The sequence below is a fragment of the Tupaia chinensis genome, unplaced genomic scaffold, assembly GCF_000334495.1.
Source record: "Tupaia chinensis unplaced genomic scaffold, TupChi_1.0 Scaffold000465_1, whole genome shotgun sequence".
Taxonomy (NCBI): domain Eukaryota; kingdom Metazoa; phylum Chordata; class Mammalia; order Scandentia; family Tupaiidae; genus Tupaia; species Tupaia belangeri.
In genome coordinates, this window is record NW_006159974.1 from 770,308 (window position 1) to 782,664 (window position 12,357).

Sequence of the window (12,357 nt, forward strand, 5' to 3'; positions counted from 1 at the left end):
CGCTCCCTGCTCCTGCTCCCGGGGGCTGCCCGGCACCAGTGGAAGCACGCCATCCACCGCAGGGACATTGAGGCCCGTCGCGTCTGCGTCACCTTCCGGGAGCTGTCGGCCGAGTTCTGTCCCGGAGGTAGCCAGCAGGAGCTGGGGCACAAACTCCTGCAGATCGCACTCTCCTTTCAGGGACGGCCTGTGTGAGCTGCCTCCCGGGGATGGCTGGCCCTGGGCCTGCCTGGCTGGAGGCCCTGCTTCAGAGCTGTCTGCCAGGACTGAAGTGGGCAGCCCAGCACAAGGGTCTTTTTTCCCAGCTCATCAGGATCTAAGAGAAGACACCTGACCCAGATGCCACGGGCAGTGTGAGCCCTGCCTGGAGCTGGTTTTGATGGGAATGAGCCTCAGGTCAGTCCCTTCCACCTGCACTGTGGCCACTGTTTTGGTTCTTTGATTTTTCCATCTGGGGAGAGGGGATAATGTGAGCCTACAAAATGTTGGCGCCATTTGAAACAATTGCCTCCCTTTACCATCCCTCTCAATGAGGGTTCCCGGCACCCGACCATCCAGTCCCTCCAGCGGGGAGTGAGCTGAGCTGGAGAACAGTTGGTGGACGATTTGAAGTTCAAACCTCAGAGAGGGTGATAGCTTCTGAGACAAGCTCAACCTGAGTCATGCTGGACGCCCTCAGGGAGGGGCTTGTGCTGAGGGCTGGGAAATCTGAGAGCCTGGACCCTCTCCACCCCCATCATGTGATTAAAAAGTAGGAAAAGAAATGGCTTTCACCTCCCAGACACTGCGACATCATTCACTTTGTGGCACTAGTGCTGTGTGGGGGCTCACCTGGATGGGGGGCTGCCCCTATAACTGTGGCCAGGTCAAGAGCAGGCCATGGATGTCGAGGGTGGCAGTGCCTGGACCCACAGCTGACGAGACAAAGTACACTTGGCTCCTCACCATTGTGGGGAGCCCAGCTTGGGGCACAGACCTCGTCCCAGCTGGGAAAGGAGCCTGTGAGCACTAGCCTTTTTTTTTTTTTTTTTCTCCTGGTTTGCTATAGGGCATGTGTGCTCACCAGACAGAAAGTGAGAAATCAGCCCCCTCTCCATTCTCTCAGGAGATTGGGCACACATGCCTGGTGTGATTTTAAGCCACTGGCTCCAGGATTTGAACCATGAAGTCGGCCATGTGGGATCCAGTGCCTTAACCTCCACTTCATCTGTTGGCCCAGCACTGCTTCTTATGGTCACTTGTAACTGCTGGTAGGACAGCTGCTAGCAGCCTGGTACTGCTGCCAAGCACGCCTAGTGCCAAGCAGCACACAGGCTGGCCTGCTCTAGGGGCCTCTGCCGACCCTCTGCCCTGACAAGCGAGGCCTGAGAGAAGCCTGGCCCCTGGGTGGAGCCTGTGAAGTGCTCTGCCAACCAAAGATTAAACTGGAAACACTATCTCCCCAGACTCTCAGGGAGAGGCATGCTAAGGCTGGGGCAGAAAAGAAACCCCTCTCCCCAGCATCACTCGGGGCTTGCCCACATTTGACATCTGGCCTTTCCAGTGGTCTCAGAGTGTGACGGTCAGGGTGGTGACCTCAGAGTTGAGTTGACCTTGAAGCTCGGTGACAATGAAAACCATCAGGCTCCCATAGCCATGCCTCCTTCGAGGAGAGGCGGGGCTGGAGTGCCCACAGGGTGCTTCCTCTATGCCCCGCTCTGGGCACACTGCCCTGCTTCTGAAGGGCTGGCCCCCGGCAGCCACATCCGTGAGGTCATGATGTCCTCCTACCCCATGTCTTGGGTGGCTGGTCATGCCCTCCTTCAGCACCAGTGTCCTGCACACTGGCGTGTGCCGATGCCTGCAGCCCCACGAGGAGCAGGCAGGTGCCATGGAAGTGCGCTCCCTGGAAGACGGCAGCTTCCTGGAAGTCAGGGGGCAGTGCGGCTGATGTTCCACAGCCTCAGCTCTGGGAAGGCGTTTAAGACACCTGGTGCTGCTCGCTTGCTCAGGGTGGTGGGGCCCAGGCTCGTCCTAACTCAGGAGCGGGCGGGAGGCTGAGCTCAGTCCAGGAGTGTCCTCGGGTTATTCCTGCTTACACATGCGTTGAACCTGCCTTCGCCGTGTCCCACAGTAATCCAGCAAACTGCGGGCAGGCAGCACACAGGCTGGGAAGAGTGTGGCGGGTTCTAAACGGGCCTGGCAAGGAGTCTTTGGGCTCAGTCATGCCCTGGCCTTGCCATGCAGAGCCCCGCCCAGGACGCTGTGGACTCACCCTCAGCCTTCCAGGCGCATCTGAGTCAAGACAGAGCCTTCTCAATGGTCTGCTGGGTGTCACAAGGGTCCTGCTATGGGGCTGACAGCAGCTTGTCACGCCCTGCCCTTGAGGTGGTGAGGAAGGCTGCCACTTTCTTTTTCTGTTGTCTCTAACAAAACAGCAGCCTTCACTTTAAGTGCTATCTTACTCAAGGCTGGAAAATTGGGCTTGCTGGCCCAGGGCCTGTCCTGAGCCCGGGCCTTGGGCCACTCCACTGGGCTTCAGTTGGCAGTCTGACCCCTCTGGGTCAGCAGAACACTGGACTGCCCCAGACTCTGTCCACAGTGGCACCAGCCACTCTGCACCCCTGAGTCTCTAGGTTGAAATGCCAGGAAGCAAAACCTGATAAAAGACAGAATTCTCTCCTAGACATGGGCCTCCACCCCAGTGGGTGACTGTCTGGGTGCTTCCTCATCAGTGCCACCATGCCACCAGGCCAGGGGTAGGATCTACATGTTCTGGCTAGACACCTGGGCAGTGGTCCCAGCGCCTTAGACAGGCTGGAGAATGTCCTAGGGGCTGGAGCTTTGGTGGCTCCTGGAGGGACCATCAAGATGACCCCTTACCAATGGCCCTACTGGCACTCAGCCACCCACAAGGGCTTCTCCTTTCTCTAACTGGAAAATGAGCCTTGCTCAGGATGGGAAGGCAGAGACGCACTGCCAAGGAGTGCTACTGTCTGGGGGTCGTGACTGGCAGGAGCCTCACAGCAGGTCTGGGTCAGTGCACCCGCTGTGGACTCACCCTCAGCCTTCCAGGCGCATCTGAGTCAAGACAGAGCCTTCTCAATGGTCTGCTGGGTGTCACAAGGGTCCTGCTATGGGGCTGACAGCAGCTTGTCACGCCCTGCCCTTGAGGTGGTGAGGAAGGCTGCCACTTTCTTTTTCTGTTGTCTCTAACAAAACAGCAGCCTTCACTTTAAGTGCTATCTTACTCAAGGCTGGAAAATTGGGCTTGCTGGCCCAGGGCCTGTCCTGAGCCCGGGCCTTGGGCCACTCCACTGGGCTTCAGTTGGCAGTCTGACCCCTCTGGGTCAGCAGAACACTGGACTGCCCCAGACTCTGTCCACAGTGGCACCAGCCACTCTGCACCCCTGAGTCTCTAGGTTGAAATGCCAGGAAGCAAAACCTGATAAAAGACAGAATTCTCTCCTAGACATGGGCCTCCACCCCAGTGGGTGACTGTCTGGGTGCTTCCTCATCAGTGCCACCATGCCACCAGGCCAGGGGTAGGATCTACATGTTCTGGCTAGACACCTGGGCAGTGGTCCCAGCGCCTTAGACAGGCTGGAGAATGTCCTAGGGGCTGGAGCTTTGGTGGCTCCTGGAGGGACCATCAAGATGACCCCTTACCAATGGCCCTACTGGCACTCAGCCACCCACAAGGGCTTCTCCTTTCTCTAACTGGAAAATGAGCCTTGCTCAGGATGGGAAGGCAGAGACGCACTGCCAAGGAGTGCTACTGTCTGGGGGTCGTGACTGGCAGGAGCCTCACAGCAGGTCTGGGTCAGTGCACCTGCCTCTCCCCCTCACTGAGGTAGCCTGTTAGGACCTGAGAAAGAAACAGGTGAAGCTCCAAAAGGGCTCACAGGCCAGGAGGAGGGTCAAGTCAGCCATATAAGCAGACCCCAGGGCAGGAGCAGGGTCCTGCCCACAGTGTCCTCCTGAGAGCAGAAAGCTTTGAATTGCTTGACTGTTTTATTCAGTTCAATCCAGGGTAACTGTTTTAAAAATCCATAGGCAGGCTAGTACGCCATACACAATCTACATAATGTCATGCATAAATAATCAGCGCAAGGCAGGCACGGCTGCAGGTGGACCTGGGCCCATGCAGGCTCATATGGCTTATCCTCAACAGACCTTCCTAGAAGATGCTGGAACGCATTCTGCCCTCACAGTTTCTAAAACAGAAACACACACATCTCGAAATACGCTCTGGTACTAAACGGAAATTGCATTCTACTTGGGGAAAGCCCAGCATCTGTTCTGAGCACCAAGCACTGGGAAGATTCCGCTCTGACGGAATCAGGGTGGCCGTGGCACCTTCCCACAGCACTGGCCACTGTTCTTAGAATTCTTCAAAATCAGGTTAACCTCCAGAGACCAGATGTCTAGCCTGCAAATTTTCCATCCCCAATCCTGCGCTTCCGAGTTGTACTACGGCCCCAGATGGCAGCTTGTCCTCCATCTCCCCAACAAGCTCTAGGGTGACCCCAAGATCTCCCCTCTTGGCCACCATTCCCCACACCTGTGGTCACCTCTGTTCCCAAAGTCTGTCTGCCTTATGCCTCAGAACTAGAAAGGCTGGGGCGGGGGACAGCACTCTGGATAAAAAGAACAAGAAAACACAAGACTGCTCTCATCGGAGTTGGGGCAAGGGGTGTGACATCTTCCCTATCCATGGCACCGTTGGTGGACGCCTAATGTCTGACTCTGCTGCAGCCAGGCCAGGCTACAGGCTGTCTGGACCAGATGTAACACTAGTCCTGGGGTGGGCTTTCCACAGCGGGAAGCTTGGTGCTCCAGGGCTGGGGCACCAGGTGGCCCAGGAGTGTGGGCAGCAGGGCTATGTCCAACAGGGCCCTTCTCAAAAGGCCTGCTGGCTCCCTCCCAGGCATGGGGAGATGCTCATCCATAAGGGCCAGCCTGTCTCGCCCCTGCCAGGACAAGTAGCTGTCTTGCAGTGACACTGACATTCTTCAGCAAAGCAAGCACATATTAGACCAGACGAGACTTTTCAACAAGGCTCCAGAGATGTACAGACATGCGCTAGAGGGCAGACAGAGACATCTGCAAAGGAAGGAAAGGACAGAAGACAGGGTTCTACACCCCGTGGAACATGATGTCCAGGCTCCGCATAGAAGTTATGATTTACGGTGGGGGTTCACAGCATTTCAGAGTTGTGCGTTAAGGTTTACATGCCCCATAGCACATCGCACTCCCAGAAACCCCAATAGGGTCTTCCAAGATGCCAGGGTATGGACGGCTCAGACCCCACCAAGATAGCAAGCTGTTACAAGAGTGTAATCAGGACAGGAAGTCCAGACTAGGAAGATGAAAGCAAGGAACCCCTCTCCAGGCTGCTGCTTGCAAATGGGGTACACAGGGTTTCTAAAAGCTCGGGGTATGGCATGCTCCCACATAAACTGTTGCTGTAGCACATATGTGTACAGCCCCAAAACATGGGCTCAGGTCTACCAGATGCCCTCAGAGAAAATGCCAAACTGCACAACTGTGTAAACGTGAGCTGGGACCTTGCCCAGCGAGAGGCCTGGAGGGCCCAGCAAGGACGCACTGGGGCAGGGGGTGTCTCACCTTCCCTGCAGTTGCTTGGTGTCACAAAGAGGAGGGCCTGCATTTGGCCAGGGCTTTTCCCTGACCCCCCTGTCCACAGACCAGTTCTTGGGCCTTATCTACACAGGAAGCCCCCATGCTCTCCCTTCACTGAGCCACGTGTAGCACGGAGCTGGGCAGCAGAGCGCCTGGGAGAATGCCCCTGACCTGCAGCTGACGCGGCTCAGAGGGTGGCTGACTCAGGCTCCTGGCCATTCTGTGGCCAGGAGGTGGAGACCCTGGGACTGTGAACCTTCCCCCAGTATGGTTGAGTCAATGTGGCCAGGGCTATCAACTGCCTGCCTGGGAAAGAGAATTCACTCTGGTACCCTCAATGAACTCGGCCTCTAGTGGGCATTTTGCATGATGCCTGCGACATGCCTCCTCGACTTGGCCAGGCCTCCTGACTTTGGAAACACCCCCAGGACTTGAGAGCTGACACCTGGCTGCAGCACCTGCCACACCTGTGGAGCTGATGTGCCCCACGCTCCTGCCTCCCCCTCTAAGCCAGGCGGCCCAACTCCCTTCAGGATAGAGGGAAGCACCAAGCCAAGCTGTAATCCTGCACCGTCAGTGGCCAGCGTCCCTGTCTAATCACCGCCAGACATACCAGCCAACAGCCCTGAAGCCCACCTTGAGTCTCCGGGGCAATCCCATCTCTGAACTCACGGCCCTACCCAGACTCTCCCTGCCCTCACCACCCTGCCTTCCAGGCCTCTGGGATCCCGATCCAAGCCTTTCCTGGGGCAGGGCAGATGGGCAGATGCCCCAGGAACCCCTTCAAGCTTACTCTAGACCCACGAAGTCCCCAGGGCCAAAGATCCAGACTTTCTTCACCCCAGAGCTCATAGCAGCAGAGTCTCTGGTTTAGCTCAAAAGTTCATTTTCCAAGGGAAAGTTACCGAGGTTGTTACAGCATTAAGACAGGAGTAAAACTTTGGTCTTCAACCGTCTGGCAGTGTCTAAGCAGCCTGGTGAGCGAGCCCCCGCCCTCTTCCCACCACAGGCCCCTCGCCGACCCAGGGGAGTGGCGCCCCAACCCTCACACCACCTGCAGGCTGCGCTCGTGCCCATCCAGCTGCACTTTGAGCTTATGCAGCTCCTCGATCTCACGGTTGTGGCGCTCAGTTTTGTGGCGCACCAGCGAGCGGTAGAAGTGGATGGTGAAGACCACGAAGATGAGGCCCACAGGCACCATGATGATGGTGGACACCAGGGCGGCCTGCCAGCCCGTGTGTCCACCGGGGCCGGGTGGGGGCCCGGGCTGGCGCCTGGCATCCACAGGCAGGAACTTGATCCAGCAGAGCAGCACCACCTCGGCCAGGAAGAGCAGGATGCCTAGCACGGTGGAGAAGCCCCAGGCCAGCTCGATATAGGGGTGCATGCGCTCGTGTGGCGACTCGCTGATGGAGTTGAGGTTGTGGATGTTGCTCACGGCTTCCACGTTGGGCAGGATGCACGTGCTGATGAGCAGAGCAAACAGGTGCACGGCTACCAGCACCGTGGTGCAGGCGCTGAAGGCGATGAGCAGCGGCCGTGGGTACTGGTACTGCGTCTCCAGCTGCACCTCCACCATGGCCACCTGCGGGACAGAGCAGGGCTGGGCTGGGGCAGGCAGGGCAGGCCATGGGCACCCGTGGACTAGCCTGCTGCTGAGATTCACCAAGTTCTGGGCCCTCGAATACCAGAGGGAACCCTTCTCTCTGGTTAAGTTATTTCACACTTTTTTTTTTCTGACTAGCTAAAGAAGATCTCACTAAGGAAAAACCTAAAAGGTACATAAGAGAGTAAAGGCACATGGGGGTGGGGGGTGTCCCACTGGGTACCTTCCCAGACACAGGAGCTAGGGAGCATCTGTGGTACCAAACTCCCCAGGGCAGAGGCCATGCTACCCTGGGAGCGGGTAGGGTAGCACATGGCTTTGCCATTGATTTTGTGTTGCTGTTACAAAACAAAGCTTTTTTTTTTGAACTAAAAATTTACTTCTGCAGCCGGCAGGTGGCATGGTGTTTAAAGTGGCTGGACTCCCACATGGCTGACCAGGGTTCCAGTCCCAGACCTGGCAGCTTGCTTTCTCACTTTCCTTCACTCTCTGTTTCTCTCTGGCCAATTTCAAAAACAATTTTATAAAAATGACAATAAATAAAATTAAATAATTCTTTAAAACAAACAAAACTCCTGACCTTTAAAAAGGCAAAAACTGGAGGCCAGCACACAGTGCAATGGTTATGTCACATGACTCCCACGTGGCCGACAGTGCCCACTTGACTGCAGTTCAAGTCTCAGACCCAGAGGCTGGAAACTCACACCAGGCACACGTGTATGCATGCCCAAAATCCTGAGGCAAGAAGGAAAAAGGGGGACTGCGGTGTGGTCACCTCCTGGGGGGTGATTTCTCACCTTTTCTCTGTCTCCTAGGCAAGTGCACATGCCTTATAGCAAAAATTGCTCTCTTAAAAAAAAGGTAAAAACTTGGGACCAGCAGATGGCCTAACAGTTATGTCGCTGGACTCCCACATAGTCAATCACGGTTCAAGTCCTGGCCTGGCGCTTAAAACTCAAGCCAGGCACATGTGCATATGTGCCCAAGATCCCAAGAGGAGACTGGAGAATGGATTGCAGGGTAGCCATCCTCCTTGGGCTTTCTGTCACTCTGTCTCTGTCTCCCCAGTGAACACACACACACCCTATAACAAAAATATCTCTCAAAAAAATAAAAAGTAAAAACTAAGGCTCCTGACGGTCCCTAGACTCAGCTGCAAATCTGGCCAGCATGTGCAGGGTGCAGGTCTCAGTTGACACCAAGCCGCATCTCTAAAGTCCAGGGATGGTGAGGGAACTGAGTTCAGGGAGGAGGGAAGCAATAAGAACAGAGCTGGGCCTGGACAGTGGGCAAGCCTGGACGATACCATGGTGGGTGCTGCCTGCAACAGGAACACGAAGCCTGACAATGCTGAGGGGTGGGGTCTCTGAAGCCACTGGGGTTAAATATAAGCCTTTAGCAGTACTTAATTTAAAACTATCTCCCAGGACCAGCAGGTGGTGTGGTGGTTAAGGCGCTGGACACTCCCACATGGCCGACCAGGGTTCGAGTCCTGAATCTGGTGGCTTGCTTTCCCACTTCCTTTCTCTCTCACTCTCACCCTCTGTCTCTCTCTGGTCAAATTAAGAAATAAATGAATGGGGAACCAGCAGTTAGTGTAATGGCTATGTCACTGGACTCCCACGTAGTTGATCGCAGTTCGCGTCCCAGACCCGGTGGCTTAAAACTCACGCCGGGCGCGTGTGTGTGCATGTCCAAGATCCTGAGAGGAGAATGGAGGAGAGGGGATTGCAGCGTGACCATCCCCCCTGGGGGGTGATTTCTCGCCTTCTGTCTCTAATGTTTCTCTCTGTCTGTCTGGCGAGAGCATGCGCCCTATAGCGCAAATCTCTCAAAAAAACAAACAAAAAAAACCTCTGTTGCTGAGTTTTGTTGTTGTTGTTTTCAAGGTTTTTAACATAGGGCCGGTGCACTCACTGGAGAGACAGAGAAACATAGAGAACAGAAAGCGAGAAATCACCCCCCAGGGGGGATGGCCACGCCGCAATCCCTTCTCCTCCATTCTCCTTTGGGATTTTGGGCTCGCACGCACACGTGCTCGGTGTGAGTTTAAGCCATGGGGTCTGGGACTTGAACTGCGGTTGGTTACATGGGAGTCCAGCGACATAGCCATTACATTAACTGCTGGTCCTAGGTTTTTGTTTTTTTTTGTTTTTTAATTTAATTTTATGTGCCCCAAATCCCAGAGGCGAATGGAGGAGAAGCGATTACAGCCTGGCCATCTCCCTGAGGGGTGATTACTTGCCGGTGAGCACATGTACCCCATAGCAAAAATCTCTCTTAAAAAAAAAAAAATCAAGCATGCACCTTTGATCCCAGTTACTTGAGAGGCAGAAACAAGAGGGTCACAACTTTGAAGCCAATCTGGGCAGCAGACCTGAGACCATGTCTCTAAAAACAAAAACAGAAAATTACTTTTGGGGCCAGATAGTGGTGCAGTGGTAAAACAATACAGTGTGTGAGGCTGACCCATGTGGGAAGGTCCTGAGTGTGTGTCCAGGGACCTCCCAAGTACACCAGGCACCCATGATCTAAAGCTGGGGACAGATGGCAGCATGAGACCTTGGGGGGGGGAGTGTGCTGCCTCTTTCTCAGTTTTAGAAAAATAAAAAATAACTTTAAAAAACGTTTTAAAATCTCCAAGAAAGGTGATTTTACTACTTCCTTTAGCAATTACTGGCTCTTAGAGTGAGAACCTCATCCCTGGCCCTCCAGTGGTGACGGAGACAGGAGGTGAAAGAAGATCTGGCGGTTCTGGTGGACCAGAGCTGAACAGCACCCCTGCAGGGAGCATGCTGGGGCCACTGTGAACAGTGACCGCGGGACAGAGGCTGCTGAGTGTTTTCTCAGGGCTCCTGTGGCCCTGGGTAGGCCTTTGTTACACAAAGGATATGGCCCAAGGAAGGGATACTGCAAACTGTAGAGGGCGCCACGACAGGAAACAAAGACGAATAAAAGGCTGGGGACAGGGCCTACAGAAAAGTGGGTCCTGTTCAGTCTCTCAAGGAGAAAGGTCAAAAGGCCATTTTTTACTGTGTTTATACAGAGATTTTTATGAACAGGTCTTGGATCACTGGGTTTCCGATGTTAGGGGAAGGATAAACACGAAGAAACAAGCTGAAGGCTAGGTAGAAGCACTTGTTGCTGGACGAAAGAACAGCTTTGCAATTCTAATGAGGGAACAGTAATAAAGGGTGACTCCTCCCCTTCACTCGTCCACAGGGCCTAGCCGATTCAGGGGTGGTTTCTGAGGATCTGCACTGTCACAGGGGCTTAGGGATGAACAATCCCAAAGTATGCCAAACCAGTATATTGATCATCTCAAGCGGCAATCACCAGAGGAACTATATCCGCAGAAAGGCCACTTGGGGCCAGCCCATGCCATGGTGGTTAGGTGGCTGGATCCCACATGGCAGATTACGTGGTTCTGGTTCCAGTCCCAGAGGTCATGACTTCAGAAACACCCTTTCAGAGAGGAGAGAGAGATGAGGAAGAGACTGCAGCATGACCAATCCTTGCGGAGAGAGTACTTTCTCACTCCTCCCACTCACTACCCCCTAGGCAAGGGCATATGCCCTCTGACAAAATAATAAATAAATAAATAAGCAGGCCATCTGACAGCTGCTTCCTATACGCAGCAAGCCATCATGATTCCCCTCACCGGAAGGCTGGTACCCGGGGCTGCGTCAACTCCCTGAAGTAACCCTTGTCTTCCCCACGTCGTCCATCTCCCGGTGACTTCCCTGGAATGCACTACCCTAGTTTGGAGACCCCTGCCCTGTCACTTCACACAGCTCTTGTTCTTTGTCTATGAGGTATAAACGCACCACCACTTGGGACTTCTCGCCCTGTGCACACCCCTAGGTACATGGAGCGTGAAGAAAAGCCGTGTGATTTCTCCTGTCCACCTGCCTTGTGTTAATCTGGTTACCAGACTCAGCGTCAAGAGCTGCTGCAGCCGAGGGGGGTGAAGGGGGGTACCAGCCCTCTGGGCCCTGATCTTTCCCAAGCGGTTCCACAGTCTGAACGGTGGCGTGGTGGTGGCAGTGGCGGTGGCGCACTGCTCTAAAGGGGTGGGCACGCTGCGCTCTCCGCGCTCTCCACGCTCTCCCCGTGCTGGGCCCTGGCTCCATGTTGGACAAGGCAGCCACTTCCCAGCGTCTGGGTATCCTCTGTTACGGCTAAGTCTCCAGTGCATGTCAGGCTGTGGCAGCCTCCTTGAAAAGAAACTTCTAGATGAGAGGACAAGGGCAATGTGTGGCTTCTGAAATGCATCTCCAAACCACATGAGGAAGTGTTCGCTGAGGAGATACTCAGGGGAGCAATGAATCACATGAGGAAGTGTGACTGCCATCACCGGTGGGGGACAGGCAGACCCTGGGGTCCCTGCCAGTGAAGCCCGATGATCTGGGAGTCCTTGCCTCTCACCCACTACCACGGCACACCCCTGAGGGCTGCCATTAGGTCTCAGACACTCTCTTCCCAGAATTCACGGTCCCTGGTCCTCAGCTTTACTAGCAGGGCTTGTTTTCAAGTTTTACTTTGTGATTTTTTTTGAGAGGTTTTCGAGGTAGGGCGTGTGTGCTCACCAGACAGAGAGACATAGAGACAGAAAGCGAGAAATCACCCCCCAGGGGGGATGGTCACGCTGCAATCCCTTCTCCTCCATTCTCCTCTCGGGATCTTGGGCACGCACGCACACGCGCCCGGCGTGAGTTTTAAGCGACCAGGTCCAGGAGGTGAACCTTGGTTGACTACGTGGGAGTCCAGTGACATAGCCATTACGCTAACTGCTGGTTCCCAGTGATTTTGAAGGCTTTGACTTGGGTGAGCATTTTGTTGGCTGAAAAACTGTGGTGCTTCCCTAAATTTGTAAAGCCAAATGTTTGTACGGACAGGGACTAAGACAGCTGCGGGACCAGCAGGTGCATGGTTGTTAAGGTGCTGGACACTCCCACATGGCCGGACACGGTTTGAGTCTCGGACCTGGTGGCTTGCTTTCCCACTTCCTCTCTCCCTCCCTCCCTCCCTCCCTCCCTCCCTCTCTCTCTCTGCCTCTGTCTCTCTTTGGTCAAAAAAAAAAAAAAAAAAAAAAAAAAAAGCCGAGGGCGCGAAGGGTTTTCAGA

General features: G+C 54.7%; 2 protein-coding genes across 5 annotated transcripts in view; one reads left to right on the forward strand and one right to left on the reverse strand.

The window, feature by feature from the left end:
* ALKBH4 (alkB homolog 4, lysine demethylase) overlaps positions 1-766 on the forward strand; it is a 9,534-nt gene extending 8,768 nt beyond the window's left edge. The window contains exon 4 of the mRNA XM_006155658.3: positions 1-766. This exon is cut by the window's left edge and continues 4 nt beyond it. Coding sequence (XP_006155720.1) covers positions 1-195 — 195 coding nt within the window. The 3' untranslated portion in view covers positions 196-766.
* A 2,269-nt stretch (positions 767-3,035) lies between these two features.
* Positions 3,036-12,357, reverse strand: part of ORAI2 (ORAI calcium release-activated calcium modulator 2) — a 17,970-nt gene continuing 8,648 nt past the window's right edge. For 3 of the 4 annotated variants that reach the window (XM_006155662.3, XM_006155659.3, XM_014590603.2), the window contains exon 3: positions 3,036-7,210. In XM_006155662.3, the coding sequence (XP_006155724.1) occupies positions 6,671-7,210 (540 nt within the window). In that variant the 3' untranslated portion in view covers positions 3,036-6,670. Of the gene's footprint in view, positions 7,211-9,538; positions 9,623-12,357 lie in introns of all 4 variants that reach the window. The other variant, XM_006155661.3, reaches the window with a different exon arrangement.